At 39.2% G+C, this 25,757-nt stretch overlaps 1 protein-coding gene across 6 annotated transcripts in view; it reads right to left on the minus strand.

Annotated features, from left to right (window-relative positions):
* Nucleotides 1-25,757, minus strand: part of MTMR1 (myotubularin related protein 1) — a 51,199-nt gene that overhangs the window by 5,327 nt on the left and 20,115 nt on the right. For 5 of the 6 annotated variants that reach the window (XM_077825964.1, XM_077825962.1, XM_077825963.1 and 2 more), the window contains 7 exons: nt 25,479-25,628; nt 24,258-24,446; nt 22,654-22,839; nt 18,350-18,556; nt 17,250-17,342; nt 9,946-10,059; nt 7,869-8,045 (listed from right to left, as the gene is read on the minus strand). In XM_077825964.1, the coding sequence (XP_077682090.1) occupies nt 7,869-8,045; nt 9,946-10,059; nt 17,250-17,342; nt 18,350-18,556; nt 22,654-22,839; nt 24,258-24,446; nt 25,479-25,628 (1,116 nt within the window). The remainder of the gene's footprint in view (nt 1-7,868; nt 8,046-9,945; nt 10,060-17,249; nt 17,343-18,349; nt 18,557-22,653; nt 22,840-24,257; nt 24,447-25,478; nt 25,629-25,757) is intronic. The other variant, XM_077825967.1, reaches the window with a different exon arrangement.

Raw genomic sequence — 25,757 nt, forward strand, 5'->3', positions numbered from 1 at the left:
ATTTCTTTATTGCTTTGTCATTATGGTCCCCACTTCTCTATTGTTTAATTGTTTCTGTCTGCTGTATAATTAATTTTTCTCAGTGTAAGTTAATTAGGGTAGTGGGATATAATTGGTTGGAGAATTATGTTACAATATGTTAGATAGATTTGAGTAAAATGATTGGTTAAGGTATAGCTAAGCAGGACAAGTTTCACTATATAAACTGGGGTCCAAGAAGGAGACTAGCTAGGAAGAAGAAGAAGAAGAAGGAAAGACCTGGAAGAAGAACTCACCCACAAGACATAGCCTAAGACCAGAGCTGTTAAGAATCCTCTGCACGACCTTGACATGCAGCAACTAGGACTCAGACGAGACCAATCTTGCCTGGCCAACAGGGGAAGTCCGCCTGCATGATCAGGATTGGTGAGAATGGCGTTGTATGTTTAAAGTTTATTCATTGTATGCTTGGTAATTGTTAATAGAGGATCAGGATATTACTGTGTAAGGCTCTTTCACTGGTAAAAGGTCCTGCACATCTGCAGAAGTAGTATGCACCCGGAGCCCTACGTATTGGTAAAGGGTGTGGGTACTTAAATTAACCAGGTTAGTTACACCCGGAGCCCTGTGAATTGGGTACAGGTGGCCCTGAGCCCTACGGATTGGGTAAGGGTAGGTGCTTTTCGCTTGGAGCCCTACCAATTGGGAAAAGGTGGGGGGGCCTAAATTAACTGGGTTACGCCTGGAGCCCTATGGACTGGGAAAAGGTGGGGTGCCCTAATGTGTGCAGGTAACAGTAGCATAGTATCAGGCAGGAGGTAGCGACATCACCCCCCGAATGGAAGAATCTCTTCCATTTCTGCTGGTAAGCAGTACCGGTTGACCTCTTTCTACTATTCAGTGACTCCCGTTGCTCTTCCATAGAGCAGGGGGATTCTAACCCCATGAACAATCAAGGAGCCACATCCTGAGGTGGAGTAGCACTAGGATGGGATGAGGCACACGACCCACATCCTGTGACAGGAGATGAGGAACGTTCGGGAGATTGAGCGACTGTTAGGAGAACTTTGGCCAGGCCTGTCTGATTTTGTTCATCACCCTCAGTATCAGCGGCATTTGGGGGAACACACAGAACATATCCTTCTTCGAAGGTAGAAGAAAGGTATCTCCCGTGGACTGATGTCCCAGAACTCTTCTTGAGCAGAAAAGAGGGCACTTCCTTTTTCTGTAGTTTGATTAAGCTACAAATATATGAATGCCATTAGTACCAATAAATATCCCAAGTGATGAAACAAATGATAAATCACTCTCAATTTCACTTCCATGATTTATCAAAATATTTTACTAAGAATGAAATTAACAGATATCACAGTTACTTTATTACACATTAACATATTTCAAAGTGTGAAGCTGATCCAAGAACTTACTGTTCATTTGACCATTTATGAGAAATAAAAGCAGATTTTCGAATTATTCTAAACTCTTAGGAAAAGAACATTAGAAACTGATAAACTACCAAAAAATCATCAATTAAACCTTTAGTATCTAAAAAGATAAGCAGAGTAGGGCAATGTGAAGGGGTTGGCCAGCAGTACAAAGTAGTGGAGATTTAGGGCCAGATCTTTGGCTGGTGTTTGTCGACATAGCACCATTGACTACTGGCCCTTAGCCCTTAATTGAGCTAATTGCCTCCATAAAGGTTGGTCCAGGGAACTTCCTGAAGCTTCACTACAGCCACAGAAGTTAGAAGGCTCTTTTTTTACCTTCAATAATGTGACATCAGCAATCAAGTGGCAGCCCTTTTGTCATAAATCTGTATGCTGTTGTCCCCTCCCTAAGTCCCATTCCTCCTCTTCCACCCACTCAAAGCCCTCAGAGGCTGTCTGTATCCCTTATCTGTCATGATTGACTTACTCTACCCTTCTATGTCTCTAGGATGCTGCTTTTTCTCCTGTAGTATTCTGTACCCCCTACCCACTCCATTTCCTTCTCGCATGTTCCATTATCTCCCTCTTGCTGTCCTGCCTGGGGGGGTGTGTCTATTTTCTCTTGCAACCGTGCAGTGGCTTTATAACATGTCAGTACTAAATGCTTTGTTACCGATGAAATCTAAAAGCACTATGCAGACTGACAATTCAAAGGGGAAGGCAAAGGATGTACTTGCAACATTGAAGATGTAGGAGGGGGAAAAGGAAACTTGACTTACGACATAAGGGAGAAGTTTGCTTAACCCAGGGGTTTTCAACTATTTAATAGCATGAATTCGCTCTTGAGAGAGAGAGAGAGAATGTCTTGTGGCCCACCTCTCTTCCCAACTTCCTAATCACAATCCCACTTACAGCTGTGTTCATTTCCACTGCTGTTTCTTATATTGAAAAATATTAGTAAAGTATTTAGGTATTTCTATTAACTGTCTTTTAATTAACATGTGTCCTTTCAAAAAAAATCATCATCATACATTCTCCAGGAGAGTCTACTGTCCTGAAGACAAAATAACTCAAAAGGAACAGCCACTTCACAGTTAACAAAGGGCCATCCCCACTGAAGTACATATGTAAAAGAGAACTTTGTTTCTTAAACATGTCAAATCTTGGTCTCCTGAAGTTTTTGCGTCCATTTTCTTTATAGACATTAATTTTTTCATTCAAATGAAATCCTTCAGTATTTTGAAGTACTGTTGGATAACAATATTTGTAAGCACAAGGCGTCGTTTAAAAGAAGTCATAACAGCTATTCACTTACAGTACCACCAGTTCTTAATTGGATAGATATCTAGTTCGTTATTGTACTAGCTCAAGGACAGTCATTCACTTGAAAATTGTTCAGCTGTGAATGCATTTTTTCTTCTTTCCATGAGCATACTTTATCTATTTTAGCAACAGGGACGAAAGGCTGCAGAGGAAAATGACTACTTTAAATTCATTGCTTGATTCAGACTATATCAGTCAGTTTTTCAAAAATACACTCTTCGTGCTGTAAGAAGACAATGTTTTTCAGTTCATTTTTTTGTTCTTCACAAAAGAACAGGAAGTCTGATCGAGCTGCTTTTAAAATCCTCGCTAACGACATACTCACATGTAAAGTCCATCTACCATGATGAGAGCAGTATTTTTCAATAGTAATCAACACAACAGACTTTTTATAAAGTTGTGTCAACTACACCAAGCCAACGTGAAAAGTAGTCACTAGTGAATCTGAAACTTAGTGTGTGCAAACTGACATACGGCTCTTGAAAACTACTGTATAGATTTAAAAGCTGTGGCAGAGAGTTTAAGGAGCGGTTGGAAAGAAAAGAAGAAATGGAAAGGAAGGTAAGATCAAGTGAAGGAAGGTGTTACTGCATTAGTCTTACACCTCTGGAGCTACATCTGGGTGCAAATGCACTTACCAGTAGGTAAGTTTTATGGTTTTATGGGCACGTATTAACGCCCAGTTACAAAGTTATCCAGAACTGACAGTGCCTGCTCAAGTGAGGCATGGGCCTAAAACGGCAGGAGGGCTGCAAGTCAGAGCGTGCCTATATGAATTGGCAGCACTGGGTTAAGGAGATGGCACACCATTTGCTCAGTGCTATGTGTGGCATGAGCAGGCATAAGTGCAAGCGTTGCTCTAAAAGTTAACTTCATTGATTAAATCTACAGTCTGTTTAGAATGACATCTAACAAACTATGACAAAATAACACTAGGGTCACAAAGTCAAGAATCCGGAAGTTAGGAGATGGTAGTTTAGCCCCCTTGTGCATATGCAGTATGACCATCTTTAATTATATGACCACATATTATTTTTCCCATAGGACCGATGCCTCATTCAGTGCACAAAATAAGCAGTTGTTCAATATTTTGTTTGCTTGCCACTGTTCAATTTTAGGTCTTATTTACCGTACACTATCCAAACCCTACTCGGGAGGCAGAATTATTCACTTCCTCCTGAACTTTTCTGTAGTGCTCATCACTACGTATCTAAGAGCTTCACAAATATTAATGAATTTATTTTCACAGCACCCCTGTGAAGTGTGGTGGTATAACTATCCCCATTTTACAGATAGGGAACTGAGGTACAGAGTGATTAAGGCTGAATGTGTCCACTAATTTTGGATGCCCACTTTGAGATGCTTAGGACCCAGGGTGACCAGATGTCCCAATTTTATAAGGACAGTCCCAATTTTTGGGTCTTTTTCTTATATAGGCTCCTATTACCCCCCACCTCCTCTCCCAATTTTTCACATTTGCTGCCTGGTCACCCTATTAGGACCTGATTTTTCATAGTAATTAGCATTCCATAGCACTTTGTGTTCACACTGCTCCCGCTCCCACTGACTTCAGTTGCAGCTGTAAATGCTTAACACTTCTGCAAATAGGATCTTGGGGTATCAAGCCAGGCACCCACAAAACAACAAACACATAATCAGTGGCCACCTATGAAAAGTTTGATTTTAAGTGACATGCCCAGCATCACATAGGAAGTTTGCGTCAGGGGCAAGGACAGATTCAAATTCCCCAGGGCAACAAAATTCCACCAGTTCAACCATGAGACCACCCTTTCTCCTTCTCTTTTCAACTAGTGTAAGAAATGAGGTAGCCGTCCTACAAACAAACAAACCGTCTCTCACTATACAACCCTGAGCATTCCCAGAGCAGGTCCATCCTATGCACTCAATGAGGTACGGTGCTGTAGAAAAAGTAGTATTTAATAATATGATCACACTATGATAATACATACCCACAAAGGGCCAAATGAAGGCTGCAGAGACACAAAGGTTGCACTGGGAAAAATGCAATCGGTGATAGATGCAGAATATCAGAAATTTCAGCCCAAACGTTTACATTTTAGCAAAGCTGTAAGCAACTAAATACAGCCTCCCATAGTGGGAAGTGTCGGGCAATCCTGACTTTAGGCAGCACCAGCGGCTTTGCCTACAACACAAGCTCTCTCTCAGAGAGAGTGTTACCTTTTGCGTTTTGTACAAAATTAAGTACATCGAGGGCTCTCAGTAAAAACATACTGATAGGAACAAATGAGTTGTCATACTGGATTAGTTCTGTCTCCTATGCTTCTAGTATAGAAGTGCTAGGGGATAGATTTGTTATAACAAGCACACAGTATACATTTCACCATCTAATTTGAATGCCTATGTTTACAAACACTGTCACTTTTGTATTTGGACCAAGGGCTTAAACAAATAAAAATAAGAAGATGAACAAACTTGCAAAACTACTTATTTGAACAAATTAATAGCTTAGGGATCTCAAGATGTCTGCTTTATTCATAACAGCCTCGCTTCCAGAAGAACACAGCCTGCAGAAAAGTCATCGAAAAAAGTAAAGCTGACAAATATTAACAATTCAGAAAGTTGTTACAGTTCCCAGAGGGAGGGATAAGGTGGCTATAGTAGAAGGCATAAAAGGAAGCTGGCCTTAGAGAAAAATCCTGCTTTTGGAAGAGAAGATACAGTCACAACCTAAATACAAATGGATGATACTAGCTAGTGACAAAATGAAACTTTAAAGTACATCCTAACAGAAAATTAGAGATTATGGAATTTTCATGACCAAAATAAATCCTTTTTCATACAGCAGTGTAGGGCTTGCAGTTCAAAGGTTTCAAGGCTTTAATCATGACCTGTAGACATGACTGACAAAGGTTCATGCCTTGAAATACTACATCTACAGAAGCCGTGTTCTAGGAAGAACGGTCTTTCTAAAGGATTTGCCCTGTCTTCTGAAATACAAAAATCTAGCCAAGAAGGGTCCAAGAAAGGGATACTTACAGATGCTAGATAGCTGAAAACCAGAAATGTACCAAGCTAATTTGAAAATTACTATAAAAATAAGTAGAAAAAAGGAGGGACCTGACCTCAATTGGAGAATTCTGAGAGCATTTTCCAGGAGGTTGCATTATCCTACCTATTGTGGGTTGGCATGGAGGCATTTGGAAGTGAAAAGCAGCAGGAAAGAAAAGCCTAGAAAGAATAGAGTACCTAAAATGTACGAGCAGGTCTCCCACAAGTTGAGTACAAATGGCAATCTTTCCAATTCAGGGAGGAAAGAATAATTCTGAAATTCTCTTCTTCATCAACAGATTCAATGTTCTAGGACCAAGCAGTATGAGCCACCTGATTTTGTTGGGATGAGGAAGTATCAATTGTTTTTAGGATTAAAAGCAACCCAATTTCAATTTGGAGCAACAGGTTTTTGCTCAAGAACAAAGAAGTGTCTGACTTACTGCAACACAATTTAGTGAGAAGGTTCCCAGCAAAAGATGTCCCCATTTGTCCATTCCATCCACCCACTGCATTGTCATACACGTAGACTGTGAACTCTCTGCGGCTGGCACTGTTTGTCCCCAACTGCACAGACCCTGGCACTATGGGGCCATAATCCTACTATTGAAGTTGTTGGTACTACTATAATATCAAATTAGTGTTGCCAATCCTTGGTGCACTCAGCCACCACTTGCTATAGTAAGTTATAAGTAGCCCCTTGTTCACAGAACACAATCTCTATAAACTCTAAATACCCTGGCTGGTTGTGATTTTTAAACACGCACTGTCTTCCAATATGTTCAGGCTTTAGTTGGAATCCTATAGCTTCAAAGCAGAGAATAGCTGACAATTAACAGATATTCAGAGATGGTCAAGAATGGAGTAAGAAGAAAATGGTTATAGAAAGTTACTATTTTACAACAGATTCATTCTGGAATTGTCAAATAAGAGCCCAAGGTAATTGTATACCCAACTCCCAGTGAAAGTCAATGGAAGTTAGGTGCCTAACACCCACAGGCCCTTTTGAAAATCCAAGTCTCCGTAATTCAGAAAAACTAAAGATGCATTAACTGACATATTGACTGATTCAAATACTGCCCTTTAATTCTTGTGAGTTTCTCTTCTTACCAAAAAGATTAATTAGTTGATGGACACATCAAGGGGTTCAAACACCCCTTCCTACACATGCTAAAGGGCTGGCCTTCATCCTCAATTACACCCACGTATTGGATCATTTCTCTTTTCAGTGGACTTCCAAAACACTACAAACATTTCCCACTTGATTAAAGAAGATTTTTTTTGCAGTTTGATAAATGAACTTATGAAGTCGCCTTGTACAACTACTACCCCTCAGTGGGCTCCCTGTTAATGTTAAATACTTTATTTTCTCTTATTCTAGCATAAAACAGGACAAAAGAAAGAATCATGTGAAGAGTCACTAAACTAAACCAACGTACCAGTAGTTGGAAAGGTCCATTCTTTTAATATCTTCAGTGATCCCCTAAGAACTTCACATTTTATTTTTTATCTCTGAAGAAGACATAAGGTCCATTAAATAAAAATGGGGATGGTCTTTTCTACTGACAGGCTAACAGGATCTGAAACTATACTGACCAAATATAGAAAAGGTGATCTTGGTAAATTGTGATTACACAGTCCACTATATTTATTAATGTGAGAAGCTGTTGCATATGTTTGGACTTTGATGATTATATTGGAAAACATAAGGCACAGAGGTTTGCATGTGCGTGTGTTTGCATGTGTGTGTGCACGTGTGTTTGCAATAATCTCCTGAGCATCATCATAACAAGCAAAGTGGAACATTTTGAGATATTTGTCATGCCATGGAAAACAGTCCAGGAGCAAAAGAAGAATCAGTAATCTTCAGTAAAAGAATACTGCAACTCTCCTCTTCCATAGTTCATTCCACTTATGATTTTGATGAAAACAGCAAGACAGTAAGGTTTTATGAACACCACCACCTCATATTTTAGAGCACTACTCTATCATTCAGATAGGAGACCATTCAAAATTAAAAACTTTAATTAATTAAAAACTTTTCAAAGTCTGTTTGCTCAGTTCACTTTTCACTACAAGGCAAAAGTAGCTAACTGAAAGAACCCATACCTGTGGCCTCATTCTTGGATTCCATCTGACGTAGTAATTTACCCACAGTTCCAAATGGTTCAGACTGGCAACAGGATACAGGACGTGGTTTTCATAGTTCACATAGAAAGGATTAGTAAATTCATCTAGTTGACTGTTAATGTAGGACCATAAAGATACAGTCTTTGTACTTATCTCCTGAATAAATAAAAAGAATGGCATTTAGTATACAGTAGAACCTCAGAGTTATGAACACCTTGGGAATGGAGGTTGTTCGTAACTCTGAACAAAATGTTATGATTATTTTTTCAAAAGTTTACAATTGAATATTGACTTAATACAGCTTTTCCCTTCATTTTTTTTTAGTAGTTTATGTTGAACACAGTAACTGTACTGTATTTGCTTTTTTTTTTTTTTCCTTTGTCTCTGCTGCAGTCTGATTGTGTACTTCCAGTTCTAAATGAGGTGTCTGGTTGACTGGTCAGTTTGTAACTCTGACGTTCTAATGTATGTAATTCAAAATCTTTACATTTTAGCATAGTAATGTTCTTTTGCTCCAAGAACTATTTGATACACAATATTTATTTAAAGGCACATTAATTTAATTTGTTGAGATTTCCTTTTGTTATCCTTGGGGAAATTTTTTTTCCAAAAAGTCAGACTAGTTACTGCACTAACTGGGCAGGGAAGCTAGTGGCAACTTTATTTACTACAATTCAGTAAGTGCTCAGAACATTTCCAATATCCATGTCACTGAACAGCTGTAAGACTTAATCATAGTTGCAAGATTGTCATTTCTCTACAAAACTGTTCAGGAGCAGAATGAAGATTCTAGTATATTTGGGGGCTATTTTGCTTTCTGAGCTGATCAGTGTTACACTGTTTATAACCCTGCAGTGATAACCATAGCTGGTCATATTCATAACACACTGACCAACCCAAAATGTGACAAAATTAAATTAACTAGAAATCAGTGAAGAGAAGCATGTATCCTTTGAAATAACCGGAACAGTATTTGAGGAAAGTGAGTGTCATCTATTTCTTCCACTGTCTGCTTACAGCCATCTAAATATTGTACTTTTAATTAAGTGTCCAGTTTTAGCTTTATCTGCACTTTTAAAAAACTATATAATAATAAAAAAAAATCACAATAAAACCATAAAATCAAGAATTCAGATTCTGAAACCTTATCAGTTTTATCTTGCAATTTTATACTCTTTCAATACTATAAAGCATCTGTTTCTACTACAGCTGTGTGCTAAATTGCTCTCTCTCTCTCTCTTTTTTTTTTTAAAGGGAGCTGCATCCAATTATCCATTTGTGAAAGAAAACTGTCTGTTAATCACGTACTCGCTAAGAATGTATTATTTAGCTCCATCTTGTGGTGTATGCATGCAATTTGTTGTACTATTGTAAGACAGCCAACCCAGAAAAATACCAAAGCTAAACACAAACACTAAGGGACAGTTAATTATTTTACTGAAAGCATGAAGTGTGATGGAGAGGAGAAGGCCAACCACAAATGTACATTTTCAGCATAGTAATAATACTTTGAGACTGGATGAAGCATATTATAGAAGGTGCAAAGTGCTTCAGAGTGCAAGTGCTAACTTCCCTAACACCAAAATATTTTAAATTCTCTCCCATCCTTCAACCTCATGTTCCATCATCAATAATCAAATCCTGCTTCAAATGATGCTCCAGACTGCAGTGTACTGGTAACGTTGCATCAACCATAGAACTCCTCTACAGATGGCCAAGATTTTGGTAAGAAGTGTTTTAGAGGTTTGTGCATGGACTGGGACATCATCTGGAACAGCAGTTCATGATCTACAGTGAGGTGGAAGGTGTAGAGCCTGACATAATTAGAAAAATGTTTTAATTCAACTATGGTGTAGAGTGGCCCTTCTTCTGGTTATGGGGCTGTTTGGAACATATTTCTCATATCTATAACATTAAATTCATTTTCAGGCCAGCTCTAGAGGTTTAGATGACAACAAATTCCACTAAAACACAGGCTCAAATGTTCTTCTGTCTCATACTCAAAGCACCTCTGCATGAAATCAACATGTCAAACAGTAGCAAGCGTAGAACTTACCTCTTTCAATCGTTCTTGTTCACAGTTGTATAAAAAAGTCCCAAAGAGACAACTATAAAGGTGATCCAAAATGGTGATCAGAAACAGTTCATTGAATTCAAAGGCTGCAGGAAACTTCAAAAAAATATAGATTTTTATGTATTAGAATTATTTTAAACTTTTGTTATCCATAGTAAAGAGAAGCAACCTTATAAATAAGATAACAACCAAGAAATTCACAAGAAAAGGATGATTTTTTCGAAAAGTGGGGTTTACATCTATTGACAATCTTAAGAAATGCTAAGCAATTTTGATCATCTCTATTGTACTTAGATAGTGCTTTTCATTGCAAAATCTAATGACACTTTACTAATATTCCAAAGTAAGCATTATTATAGTTATTGTTTTAACAGAAGTTAATTGAGACAGAGGTATGGAGTGATCTGCTAACGTTAACAGTGACACCCAGCAACAGGACCAAGAAGCCCTGACTGGCAGTGTCCTGCAAACATTGCATCAAGTTATTTTTGTTACAGGATGCCATCTTAAAAAAACAAACACTTTGGGCATTTAAGAGCTTTATTTACTAAACTAATGTACAATAAATTGAACAGTTAAGATTGTTGCATGTACAACGTGTTTAATAGTAAATACGTATTTAAAAACACTCCCTTCTCATTCCACCCAGTTTACATTGTCCCCTAATTCTCCCCTCAAGTTTATTATCCACTATGTAGAATAATCCTCTAATCCATCTTCCTTTTCATATTAGAATGTAAATCCCTCACATCTGGAATGAAAGTAGTATGTCAATATTCACCATTACATACTTTCTTCATAACTAACTAGAGGTTTTAAAGTACCAACGACCATATATGTATGTATGTGTATAAAATTACAGAAAGTTTAAGAATTATGAAACAAAAATCCAAGACACCTGCAATTTTAGGAGCCCTACAAATTGAAATAATAAATAAAACTACAAAGGCTGGTATTTATTCAAATGAGAAAGGATTCTCTCAATAACCAGATTAAGTATTCTGTGACTGTCTACAACTGCCCCGTCCATAAGACAAAGTAATTCTGCCCCTAGACAGTATGGGGATGGACTCAAATAATTACAGAGAAAGGAAAATACTTTTTAAACAGGAGAAGAAATTTTTTTTAAAAGAGTGGTTTATTCTTCTATGAAAAAAGCATCATCTCAATAATGAGAAGTCTTTGCAGAGTCTCAAATGGTAGCTTTCTAGCTTCATACTGTGCAGGAAGCTGAAGTGAGTATTTAAGACATGGAGCAAGCAACATTCCAAGTTTCTTTTCTTTTTTTGTTTCAAAGAGAAACATTTTAAAGGCACAACTATAAACTATCCCAATGCAAAGGAAAGACAGGAAGAGCAGCAAGAGGCCAAAATACGGCTCCATCAGGAGCTCTGTAATGACCTATAAATCAAAAAGGAATCAAAAAGTGGAAACCTGGGCAAATTGCTAAGGAGTACAAAAGAACAGCACGAGCATGTAGGGACAAAATCAGAAAGGCTAGGGCACAAAATGAGTTACACCTAGCAAGGGCTGTCAAAGGCAATAAGAAGTTCTATAAATACATTAGTAGCAAGAGAAAGACAAAGAGAAGTGTAGGTCCTTTACTTAATAGGGAAGGAGGGCTAATAACATCAAAAAGTCTGAGTGTGTAATGTCTATTTTGCTTCAGTCTTCACTACAAAGGTGGTGACCAGATACTCAAACACGATTAATATTAACAACAAGGGGGAAGGAACGCAAACCAAAATAGGGAAAGAATGAGTTAAAGAATATTTAGATAAGTTAGATGTATTCAGGTCAGCAGGGCCTGATGGAATTCATCCTAGGGTACCTAAGGAACTAACTGAAGCAATCTCGGAACCGTTAGCAACTACCTTCAAGAATTTATTAAGGATGGATGAGTTCCCAGAGGACTAAAGAAGGCAAAATGTAGTACCTATCTTTAAAAAAGAGAACAACGGGGACCTGGGTAATTATAGACCAGGCAGCCTAATTTTGGTACCTGGAAAGATACTGGAACAAATTAACAAACAATCAGTTTGTAAGCATTTAGAGAACAACAGGGTTATAAGAAATAGCCAAAATAGATTTGTCAAGAATAAATCATGCCAAACTAACCTAATTTGCTTCTTTGACAGGGTTGGTGGCCTAGTGGATGGGGGGAAGCAGTAGAGGTGATATATCTTGATTTTAGTAAGGCTTTCAACAGAGTCCCTCAACATTCTCATAAGTAAACTAGGGAAATTGGGCCCAGATTAAATTACTATAAGGTGGGTGCAAAACTGATCGAAAGACCATATTCAAAGAGTAGTTATCAATGGTTCAGTATCAAACAGGGAGGGCAAATCTAGAGGGGTCTCCCAGGGTCAGCCTTGGGTCTCGTACTATTCAATATTTTCATTAGTGACTTAGATAAGGGAGTGGTGAATATGCTTACAAAATTTGTGAGTTCACCAAGTTGTGAAGGGTTGCAAGCACTTTGGAGAACAGGATTAGAATTCCAAATGACATTGATAAATTAGAAAATTCTTCTGAAATCAACAAGATGAAATTCAACAAAAGATAAGAGTTAAGTACTACATCGAGGAAGAAAAAAATCAAATACACATTATAAAATGGGGAATAATTGGCTAGCTGATAGTAGTGCTGCAAAGGATCTGGGTGTTAGAGTGGATCACAAATTGAATATGAATCAACAAGAGGCAGTTGCAAAAAAGACTAATATAATTTGGAGCACTGTATATAAGACGTGAAATAACTGTCAAACTCTACACAGCACTGGTGAGAACTCAACTGGCACAGTACAGTATCTGCAGTTCTTGGGGGGGCGGGGAGGTGTCACACTTTAGATGTGAACAAACTGGAAAGAGCCCAGAGGAAAGCAACTGAACTGATAAATGGGTTCAGAAAACCTGACCTATGGGGAAAGGTTAAAAAAACTAGACATATTTGATCTTAACAAAAGACCACCGAGGTGGGGACCTGACAACAGTCTTCAAATATGTTAAGGGCTGTTACAAAGAGGACAGTAATCAATTATTCTTCATGTCCACTGAAGGCAGGACAAGAAATAACTGGCTTAATCTGTAGCAAGGGAGATTTAGGTTAGATATTAGGAAAAGCTTTCTAACTAGAAAGGTAATTAACCTCTGGAATCAGCTTCCAAGAGAAGCTGTGGAATCATCATCATTGCAGGTTTTTAAGAACAGGTTGGACAAACACCTGTCAGGGATGGTCTTGGTTTCCTTATCCTGCCCCAGTGCATGGGGCTGGACTTGACTACAAAGTCTGTTACCCACTTATGGATTTAGCTTAGAGGACTAACCCAGCAATTGTGAGTGGGCACAAACTAAATGATTGAAAAAGACTTTCTCAGCCTTATCTATGATTTATAAAGGAAAATTTTTATTTATTTTGAAAGTGAGGAGTTGGATGACATAGACCATTTAGGTTTATAAATAACAGAAGTCTCTGGATTTTAAGAAATGCTTTGCCTTTAAACAAATGGAATTAAGATCCTAGTTCCATTTAACCATGTTAGTGATAGGGCTGTGTTGTGTAGAAAATATTGATATTAACTTTAAAAAGCTCAAGTAAACTGGTCTGGAAAAACTGAGGCATGAATAAAATCCACGGGTTCCCTGAACTCACCCAGTCTCCACCTTCCCATAGCAGCAGCGAGATACAGATGAATAAAGGTAGCGTGCAAAGGTTCAAAGTGAGATATAGAAACAGCTTTCAAGACAAAGCATCCCGTGAAGGAATTCTCTTTAACTGAAAGCATTTAATGAGCCCTGTCATCACAGAGTCATCACTGTCACATAAGGGTTCTAAGCTGTGATGGGTCCATACTAATCAGATGAATACTGACATGGCAGCTAGTAAGATTCAGTGAAGCATATTCAAAATTCCATAAGCCAGTGATGGCACTGTGACTAATTATTTAAAAGTGATAGTACTATTGAAACCCCATCTCTGGATAGAACCCCATCTCTGATGGAAAGCTGATGTATCTAGACTGTAAAGCTTCTATTCCTGTTGCCGAAAAATCACTGACCTAAAAATTCTTAGCTCTCAATTTCCAAGCTCATTAGTGTCTGCTTGAGGATTCAGATGGAAAAATTCCCCAAGTGAAAATTTCATTTCCCTCCAATCCACTAATTCTGAGAAAATATCCAGTCCATTAGAATCTGTCATCTGGTGCTGTTGGACTTCATTATTTATTTCACTAAGTGAGCTATGTGAAGAAAGCTACAGAAAATTTCTCAATTTAAGGTGACTGATGATGCTGAATTGAAGTTGATTCTGAAGCCCACAAAAGAAGCTTGCTGTTAAATGTTGTGATTAATAGGCCTGCCCTGCACTGCAGTAATATTTTAAGCTGGAACACTAACTGATTTAGTTCTCACTCTCCTGGAAGTGGATTGAGACAATCTGCTTGAGCACTGTACATCCCAAGAGAGTACGTTGTTAAGATTAATGAAAAGTGCATCTCTGGCTAGAGACAAGTCCTGGTTGTTACCACATAGAGGGACATTATCTTCATACCCACTTGAATGTATTTTGCTTATATTTGGGCTGCTGAATATTAGACGTGGCAAGATATTATTGGAACTGCAGTGATTCCAAGCAGATTTACAGGCTACTTCATAGTATTAGTTGTTTCATCTCCCTTGAACAACTACAGATTACAGGAGGACTTTCCGATTTAAAGTTTGTGTCAGTCATGATTATTAGAATCACTTAAAGCAACAGTTCTTAACTGGGGGCTGCAAAGAGGTTTCAGGGGTTCCGCCAGGCAGGACTGGCATCAGACTTGCTAGGACCCAGGACTAAAGCCCTGGAGCCCCATGGGGACCGGAGTCCAGGAGGCTCCACTGACCCATGGAGGCTGAAGCTTCACCGCCCTGCCCCCTGGGACTGAAGCCGAAGCCTGAGCAACTGAGCTTTGCAGGGGTCTCTATGGTGTGGACCCCCCTGTGGCGACAGGCCCTGGGCAATTGCACTGCTTGCTACGCCATAGTACTAGCCCAGGCTTTTATATGCAGAAAAACAGTTTTTGTGGCACAGGTTGGCCATGGAGTTTTTATAGCGTGTTGTGGGGGGGGGGCCTTGGAAGGGAAAAGGTTGAGAACCCCTCACTTAAAGCATATGTTCTTTATTAAGAGCCAGCATCATTTATCTCAAGTTCTATATTATTCTATTTGCGTGTCATCAAGGCTAGGAAAACATGGGAAAATGTATAGCTGCTAAGGATTGAGGTTCATTGTTAAGATTCTGGAGCTATTCAGGAATTCACATCTTACTGGGAAACTAGAAATTCTCTCGTCTCACCAAAAGTGCATGTTTCAAAAACGTACATGTGGTGCAGTCCACTAGAAAGGAAAAAAAATATGTGAATAAGACTTTTTTATGAATGTGTTCATTTTTGCCTGTTACAGCCTTAATATTTTTTCAATGCCGTGGCTGTTCAGGAAATTCAGAACTCAGGCTGGATTCAGATTTTGCCCAGATGTAAATTTGCAAACTGTTACATAGTCCTTTTACTAGAGGGGAACTAAACAGTTTATAGCAAAAACTAGGAGGCAACAACGGAGATCACAAAAATAGAGAAGGCTGTTCTGAATTAAGTGTCTCCCTGAAGGATTTTTGTTCCTTCCAGATGTTTAGAACTGAGTTTTTTTCTGCTGGGTAGTTGCTCTTGGCTTTTCTCAGAGGCAGAGACAAAGTTTTAAATGTTTTTCCAACACTATTGCTATAGCATATTAATACCGAAATATACGTGTATACAAAGAGTGGGAAATTCTCTAGCAGGAAGTCTTAATCAAACATTTTATGAAACTTTGATGCCAATGAATTTACAAGAAGCCTTTTCAAAAAGATAAGCAGAATCGGAATGGAGGATTTGGGGGAACAAGGGACAGGGGAGGAGGGCTCCTGGGATAGAAAGTTCTTAATTCCACCTTACACTCCCACGCGTCCCCACCCCCCATATGTTCCAGAAGGTGGTCTTGCAGGAACAGTTTCTTTGTAGAGTATTGTTACAGGAGGAAAGAGAGGCAGATGTCTACTATACTTCAGGGGTAAAACATTTTAGATTTACTTGGAAGCAAGGCCTTAGTTTGGACAACTTGATTTAGCAGCCCCAGTCAAGCCCAGCAGAATAGAAGAATGGAAGATCCTACAAGAGATTCTATATTAAAATTTATTTCCCATGGAAGTGTAAGTAAGAGGAAAACTAGGCCTATGATAGGTCTTCACGATAATGAACCTGTAAAATTTTGTGAGGACCGTCACATTTTGATACCCTAAGTACTACCCCCTTCAAAAAGGATCTTCTCCCAACTGTGATCTAAAGCTAGTGGTGGAAGGAAGAAAGCATATTTGAGCAGGTAAATATTGGAGTATATGTAAATTAGGAAATATTATTACACACACTTAACTATGCAAGCATGTTTTTGAGACAACTAGAAAAGTAGTCCTCCCTGATTCAGAATCAGATTGTATTTGTGCCATTTTTAAAATACAGATAATCTCTTGTGAATATACACCGAATGCATTGGTGAAACAGCAACAAAGGTACTTTGTCCTATTACTTCTGACTTTAATCAAAGAATTCTGAGAAAGATTTTCTTCTAGAATCTCTCTACTTTCACTGAACTGTCAGGGTAGACCACTGTGCATATTTATTTATTTAAAGAAAATCTAACTTTTGAATTTGTCATCACTGCTTATTTAATTAGGTTAAAAACAGCTGGGTAAAAAGCCATTTGACTCTATATTAGTTTTCACTTTAAACACAATTTACAGAATTACATCTCTGCTTACTAATAAACTGAATGCTCAGCTTGCAAGACCCTACATAATATACAGTGGTCTAGTCACATCTGTTTCTAACCACTGGAAAAACTAAACTTTAAGGAGGATAGGTTCAAAAAAGAAAGAGCCATTAATCTTATTCATTTTTCAATTTAAAACGCTTTGAGACAATTCAGTGCTTCAATTTGCAGAAATGCACGTTAAACAGTCTATTCAGAACACAAAGAAATGCCTGGCCATTGGCTTCACGTCGGTATCTCTTCTAGATGAAAAAGCAGTACTAACTGTGCATGAATTAATGTGTTTGTTCTTCCTCCAGTGTATTCAGTAGCCTACCCACAGTTAAAATTCTTTAACCAAAATTTAAAATTGTGCACATTTAAGGAAAACAGGGCCTCCCCTATGGATCAGAGTTTCAATAAAGAGGAGAAAGACATCCCCATGAACATCCGATTAAATTTTCTTACCTGCTTCGTCATTTGCCAAACACAATCAAGGAACTGAAGGAAAATGGGAGACCTGACTGCATCAGCATGGTCATCGGCTCCATGACCTACTCGCTGAAAAACAGATGCTTTCATTTTAGTCAAATCCATTTAAAAGCAGTAACCAATAACACAAGTTCTGCAAAGATCTTAGGCAGGTTCTTGAAAAGGACTGTGATCAGCACACCTTTCTTCAAGCTCAACTCCACCCTTCCTATAACTAAAAACCCCCACCAGAATACATTCACAAATATAGTCCTATAGTCTGGCAGAATAGGAAGAGCACCCAGTCCACGAAATTCACACATTTTCCAGTGGTCTGAGTGACATTAAACTTATTTTTAAAGTGTACATCCCATTAAACCCCAAATGATCTTGTTGATTCAAAGACTCAACATAAGGATATCTGCTTCTTCCTACATATGAGGAAAGAATAAATAGTTCAGAACTGCAGGAGATATATCCTCCACTTCATTTCCACAGCAGAATGGATTCAGTGAATCTGGCATATTATGCTGGATCAACTAACTTTAACCGAAAGGTAGTTACGAGGACTGTGCAGAAACTATGACTATTCCATACCCACTCACCATAACTAAATGTTACGACAGCTACCTCTCTAGTTCAGAAGCCCACATACAGCACCACAATCTTGTAATATTCCAGCTCAAGCTATTTTTTTTTTCTTTCTTTAAACACTGTGGCTGTGGGATGATGACTTTAGTGATTTTTACCTACATGACAGCCATAGCTTTCTCCTTTTCATTTTCCTCAAGTAAGATCTGTTCATGTAAGTTTTTCACCATGCTCTGCAATCCTCCCCTCCTCCAGAAATGTCTCGACATTTGTCTTGTGCTATTGGCTCAAACTCTGCCCCTCTTGTAAACTTTATATTAGAAATTGTTGTGTATTAATAGTTCACACAAAGCATTTTCACATCAACGGAACACTAAATCACTCATATTTCTCTTTCTTCACATACTGCAGGAACATTATTCTAAATGTTGCAAAATACAGTGACAAGCCACCTAATCAAAAAAAAAGCTTTGAAGGAGATAATTTTATTAATTCTTTCAACTTACCATTGCAAACCTATGTCCAAAACTTATCCACTCTTTTTCTATAAGAGCTTCAAATCCTTTGATAGTCCTGTAATAGCTGTCCAACATGAGCATGGCTAAAGATGTGAGCTGGGCTGTACGATCCCAGCCGTCACTGCAGTGTACAACAACTGATGTTTTACCAGATTCAATTTTATCAGCAATTCTTACTGCTCCAGCAAGAAGAATCTTTTAAAAAAAAGAAAGTAGCATGTTAAAATGTCACATCAAGCCAACCTCTTGCAGTAAAGTACCAATCAGTCCTAGAATGCTATATTTTAAAATTAGAATTCAAACCCAATTATGTGTCCAAAACTACTGTAAATTAACATTAGAATCTCCTGAAAATCTGTTCATAAAGAAAACACTCAGATATACTGTAGACTATTCAGTAGAAAGATTACTCAAAGGACTACAGAATAAGATCAATCCTTTTAATAAATTCAGGTATCCCGCAAACTATTATCATCTTTCTTCCTCAGCATTCAGTTTTCAACCAGTATGTACAGGGGGGGAGTGCAGCTAATCAAACCCTATAGCAGATTATTGGGAAGCCCAGACAAGAAAAGGGGTGTGCTTGCTTGCTGATCACTTGCCCTGATTTGTTGGTGCATGGAGTATACATGATGTTCATATAGGGAACGGGTCTTTATTTCTACTAGTAATAACTTGGATCAGAAGTCAGAGTGGCACAAGACGGTAGCAACTCATAAGAGCATTACACTTATTTTTTTCCAATGAAACTCCTTCTATTGATTTCCTCAGTCATGTTTGGCAGCTCTTCAGTTGTTTAACTTGGAGTATTCTCTCCGGCACAGATGTGTCCACAACACGATTCCTGATAGCACTGACAACTACGTGAGAAGCAGCTAGAACTAGGGCCATTGGAAGGGCTCCGGACTTCGGATTCTGACCTCATCAAAGCCAACTCTGACGTCAGTAAAGACAATCTAATGAGACATTTGAGATCTCTCTCTTCCAAGGCATGCAAAGACACTTCCAAAGCTGGAAAGCCTGCATCCACTGGAGCAACTTTGCTTTCACAGGACACAATCTTGAAAGCCATTCAGGCTTCTGAGACAAAGCTACACAGATTTTGTTCTTTTATGGTTAAACTGAAGGATGCAAGGATGTAACTACTGTAGGTCAATGTTAAAGCTTGAGTTAGTAAATTAAAAGGCGTGCAATTTGATCTGGTTAGTCCTAAAGCTCTCACATGTTTATTAAGTCACAGAAAATGCATTACTGCACTGAAAAATTATAAATATTACAAAAAGTCATCTTATGTTGTTGGATCTTTGAAAAGGAATGGAAAAAGACAATTCATGTGACATAAGTATAGCAGCACTCTATGTCCTAGAAAGATCACTGAGAGTGGTACTCATGCCAGTCAAGCATTACTGCAGAAAGAGTAGATGCAGGCAGTGAATAGAAAATGGGAGAAGGAACAAAAGCTAGGTAGTATTAGTTTAGCAACATCTTGTGGAATGAGGTGGGGCATTTTGTTCCACTTTGGACAAATGGTTCATTTGTAAAAATTTTAAAGAAACTAAATTTTATTTTTTCCATAAAATACTTTATTGTCAAGGTTTCCTTCCCCACTCTGAACTCTAGGGTACAGATGTGGGGACCTGCATGAAAACCTCCTAAGCTTACTTTTACAGGCATAGGTTAAAACTTCCCCAAGGTACGAACTATTTTACCCTTTGCCCTTGGACTTCCACTGCCACCACCAAACGTTTATCTGGGTTTATTTTATTAGGAAAGTGTTGTTTGGAAACGTCTTTCCCCCCAAAATCCTCCCAACCCTTGCACCCCACTTCCTGGGGAAGGTTTAATAAAAATCTTCACCAGTTTGCATAGGTGACCACAGACCCAAACCCTTGGATCTTAAGAACAATGGAAAAAAGCATTCAATTCTTGAAAAGAATTTTAATAGAAGTAACAGTAAAAAAGAAGTAACAATAAAAAGAATCACCTCTGTAAAATCAGGATGGTAAATACCTTACAGAGTAATTAGATTCAAAACATAGAGAATCCCTCTAGGCAAAACCTTAAGTTACAAAAAGATACACAGACAGGAATATCCATTCTATTCAGCACAGCTTAATTTCTCAGCCATTTAAAGAAATCATAATCTAACACATATCTAGCTAGATTACTTACTAAATTCTAAGGACTCCATTCCTGTTCTGTCCCCGGCAAAAGCATCACACAGACAGACTCTTTGTTTTGCCCTCCCCCCAGCTTTTGAAAGTATCTTGTCTCCTCATTGGTCATTTTGGTCAGGTGCCAGCGAGGTTATCCTAGCTTCTTAACCCTTTACAGGTGAGAGGATTTTTCCTCAGGCCAAGAGGGATTTTAAAGGGGTTTACCCTTCCCTTTATTTTTATGACATGTTAACTTCTCTTTCAGTATTTCAGTGGTAGCTAAACACCACGAAGGGCTGGTCTACACTGAAAACTTACATTGGCATTGCTAGGTCTCCCAGAGGTATGAAAAAGCCACACCCCTAAGAGACACAGCTGTGCCGACCTAACCCTCAGTGTAGACAGTGCTAGGTCGACTGGAGAATTGTTCCACTGACCTAGCTACTGCCTCTCGGGGAGATGGATTAACTACAGAGATGGGAGAACCCCTTCGGTTGCTATAGTGAGGCCAGGTCTGCACTACAAACTTACACTGGTATAACTACATCACTCAGGGGTGTGAAAAATCCAGACCCCTGAGCAAGGTAGTTATACTGACCTAACTCATGGTGTAGACAACACTATGTTAAAGGGAGAGTTTTTCCTGTTGACATAGCTACCACCTCTTACAGAGGTGGATTAACCATGCCAACAGGAGAATCTCTCCCATCCGCGTAGTAGCATCTTCACTAAAGTGCTACAGCAGCACAGCTGCACCAATACAGATTCACCACTTCAGTGCTATGTGTATAGACGAGCCCTTAGTGCCTACACTGAACTGCTGAAGCTATGCCACTGTAGCATTTTTAATGTAGACATAACCAAAAAGTCTTTTACAATTAAGCTGCAGTTTGAGCTAGCACCAAATAAGTTGAAAAATTCTGAGCATCATCCACAGACTGTACTCAGACAGAATTTTTTTTAAATAGAGATAAACATATGTCAGCCACTACCATCTTCATCAGTCTAAAAATTCTCAGGGTACTATTCTAAACTTAACTACGAAATTGAGATTTCAGGGTCCAATCCTGCCATCCTATTCAAGCAGAGAGCTCCCACTGAAGTTAATCACATCTCAATCTCATTATCTGGTCTACAGCCAGTTCTTTTTTAAATGGACAGTCAAACTTAAGTATCAAATTCATAAATTTGGATGGAAAAAGGCTTCTGGATTGTGAATATTTACTAGTTTGATAGGAATGGAAGATTTTAACTAAATAAGAAAGTTAAGTTCTTCCCAAAATAGCAAATATTTTATATTTTTGCTCCCTCTGCTGGCTCTTCTGTAGCAGTTAAACTGAATTACCAGAGCTAAGATTATATGAATAATTTTGTGCACAATCCAAAAATGCTTTGCATGAGTGACATTTGATTTGAAGTTGTATAAAGCAAATTCCACATTAAATGCCATTCCATCAATATTTACCACCAAAAAGAAGGGAAAATAGCAGAGAAATCATCCATTCTAAAAGCTTCTTAGAGATTAATAAAACACTTAGTAAATTTAAACATGATATGGACTGACTTATTTTAATGCAGTGTTAAATAATAAAAGGAGACTGTAATCCATATGGTAACAGGGACCAATCCATCTTCCACTGAAGTCAGGCCCACTGAAATATGCATGTCCACAAATGCTTCATTAATGGCATAAAATGGCAGGATGAGGAGGGCTGTGGTGTTTAAAAATGAAGTCCCGCTGGTAGTTGTCCAAGTGGAATTCGAATTTCCCATGGCACTTTTCCAAAAAGCAGGGATAATCCTGGTATCCCGGCCAACATTCACACTCTCATGAAAACTAAGTGCTGTCCAGAACTGAATGTGATCCTACGTTATCAGGATTTAATTGACTACTTCCTAAAACCTACAGTATGAAATACATAATATGCAGTATGGCATATATTTATATTCTATCTGATCTGAAATATTGTGTTCTAAATAAAACTTGTAAAAAGGGTTACTTTTTAGGATTATCCTGACCAAAGACATGATAAACACAGAGAAAGGATTTCTAGTGTGGTCTATTGAAATTCAAGCAAATACATTGCTTTAAAAAGCAAAAAGCATGCAATGTCTTTAACATCTATAGTCTCTTACCCTTATGTATTCCAACCAGTGCGTTGAATCCACATTGGACAACCACCGTGCCTCATCAATCGAAGGATAAACTATTTCTTTCAGCTTCCGCAATGATTCCCTCATCACATGTACGTTATGTATTTCCAAAAAGACCAGCTCAGCATTTGGGTAAGCACTTTCACTTTCATATCCTCCACCTTTTGCCTGTCATTTAAAATTTTAAAGAGTACAGGAGTTTCTGATAAGATCCTGAGGGTTATTTTTGCTTTCTAGGGAGTTTTAGAGGCGGTTATTTTAGAACAAATGAAAACACATTTTAAGAAAAATAAACACTGATGTTTAACTACTCCCAGAAGCAGGGCCGTCCCTAGACATTTTGGTGCCCCAGGCCTGTGGGGGGGGAGGGACTGGTCCCAGGCCTCCGCAGGGGGGGCAGAAGCAGGCTTGGGGGGGCAGGGGTAAAACCACCCCCCAGCACAAGTCGGCAGAGCGGAGCGGATTGGGGCAGGGTCGCTGAACTTCCTCCCGCACTCACGGGGTGGTGGGAAGTGGCGTGACCTGGCCCCAGCCCTCTCTGCTCCCCTAGATCCCAGTCCTGGGACTTGGGGAGATGGGGAGAACCACTCCCCAGCACTCACCGGCGGCGCAACTGGGAACCGGTGGAGCAGAGCAGGCTGGGGCTGGGTCACTCCACTTCCCACTGCCCGGTGAGTACAGGGCGTGCGCTACCCCTGCTGCAGTCCTCCGGGATGTAGCGGGGGTGGGGCTGGGGTGGAGCAGGGGTGGGAAGAGGTGGGGCGGAGGCTTTGGGAAAGAGGCAGAGTACGGGCTGGGGCTGCTTTCCTGGCTAGCTCAGCCGGCCAGGGATCAGGCTGGCCGCTGGAGCAGCACGCAGCATAATTTGTGTATGGGTAAGGACGGCCCTGCCCAGATAAGGACGGCCCTGCCCAGAAGCTGGGAATGGACGACAGGGGATGGATCACTTGATGATTGCCTGTTCTGTTCATTCCCTCTGAAGCACCTGGTTAGGGTTAATTTGGACTACTACGTTCCTTCCCCACCCCTATTTATTTTTAAGTACACTATTTCAGTGCACAGTTACTTCAGTAATTGATGCCATATACATAAGAAATAAATCAGGGGACTCCATGTAGGCTTTTTCCCCTCTCCTCCCACCATAATCATTACCAGCACATCTCTACTTCCTACAGCTTTCTTCTATTTGCAAAACTGACTCAAACTGTAGTAAACTCAATTGGCCCATGTCCAGGCCATTGAAGTACTTCTTCAGTAAGTTACTATCTCGACAGAAGGATTCTTTTACAATACAGGACAAGGAGCTAGGAACCAGTAAGTTCAAATCTTGGTTCTGACAACACTTGTGACTGCAATCAAGTCAATCTCTGCCTCAGTCTCCACCCAACTTTAAACTGGAGATAGCAATAACTCACAGGTCTGCTGCAAGAATTAGTTAACGCTGACAAAACGCTTTGATACTATCAAGGGGCTTACACATATATTACTTTATTATGAGAAGTGAACTTCTATGGAAAATATCAGAATAAAGTTTATTTCTCAGTACATGGGCAAAGTAATCTCCATTTTAACAAATGACAACCTACCTTGTTTGTATCAGCAACACTGTTTTGTCTGGCATCAAAGATGATAAGCTTGTGCGACTGAGCATTGGCATCCATTATTGTTTGTAAGTATTTTTCATCTTCTTTGCAACGTTTGTCATTCGGGCCTACCAGTGGCTGGCTGCAGCGCGTTATAGTTGCCTGGCTCTCGGGGTGAATCCAAGACAACACCTGCATTTAAAAAAAGTTAGTTTCAGGATAGTGCACCAGCATCAAATTGACAGTCCTTAGAGCAATTGGTCAGTCATAATAAGCCATGGTACAACTTCCCAGTGGGAGAGAGAATGTAAATTTCAGTAAGAATAATTCATACCACATACATTCAAAAGTGGGATGATGAGAAAATAGCAGATTAATAGCATGGCTGTAAAAGACATGGTATCACTGTTCCCAAATTTAGTTAGATTGAAACGTGAAGTAGTTCTAAACAACGATGACTTATTCTCCGTAGCATTCAGAAACAGCCTTAACTTTTACTTTCTACATACTTTCTACGGGCTTAAATACAGTAAGAGGGTTTTGTGGTGGGGAGAACGGGAAGCTACGTCTGTATGGAGGTCTATGCAGTCAAGCATGAACATATCTCATTCCTTCCTGCCCCAGGCAGGAACTACTGCAAGATGACATCACATTAAAATTCCTCACTTTCTTTCTCCCTCCTGGGGTTGTCATTTCTTTTCTAAAGTTTACCCTCCCCATGTATAATATGGCTGCATTTACAGCCCTCTATATGAGCAGCTGAGTAGGATAATCTCTACCAAGAACACACTGCCATTCTCAGGAAGCTCACAATGTGGTGTCAGAATGATACCACACACGTTCCATCTCACCCCCAAACCTCACTCACCATGGGAGCAAGGGGGAGCACAACCGGACACTTTCAGTTCCCCACTAGCGTCGGACGCTATCTTTGAACTAAAGTTCAGTACACAGCAGTAAGCCACTGGACAATTGCACTAACCCTGTGATAACTATCTTCATTAATTTTTTAAAAATTTCCTCCAGCTCCAAAACCAGTAAGTGTATTTCTATACATTTTATACTCGCCCTCTCTCGTAGAAGGGAGCTGGATAGCTGTCTCAGAAGCCTTTAAAAACCCTAAAGGCATCTCTTATAAGATGCATTACAAATACATTTCTTCTTCAGGAAGCTACATTACAAATACAGAGAGAATTCATAATGAATATTAGAGGCCTTACTTACTGGAATTCTGCCTTTTGCTCTAAATGCTGCCACTTTTGAGAGGTCATCATCTTTCACACTGGTTGGCACAACAAAGATAGTAGGATATGTATCACAAAGTTCATAGGTGCTGTTAACTTTGGATATTTTCCAACTCTCATTAGGTAAACCCTGTGCAGAGGCAAAACATTTATCCAATGTTTTAAAAAAGTTAGATCTTTACATGTGCGTGTTGTATAGTGACTCCAAAAAAGAACGATCCATTACATGTTTTTTTTAAAAAAAACATACCCACATTGT

Source organism: Eretmochelys imbricata, chromosome 9 (assembly GCF_965152235.1).
Source record: "Eretmochelys imbricata isolate rEreImb1 chromosome 9, rEreImb1.hap1, whole genome shotgun sequence".
Classification (NCBI taxonomy): Eukaryota; Metazoa; Chordata; order Testudines; family Cheloniidae; genus Eretmochelys; species Eretmochelys imbricata.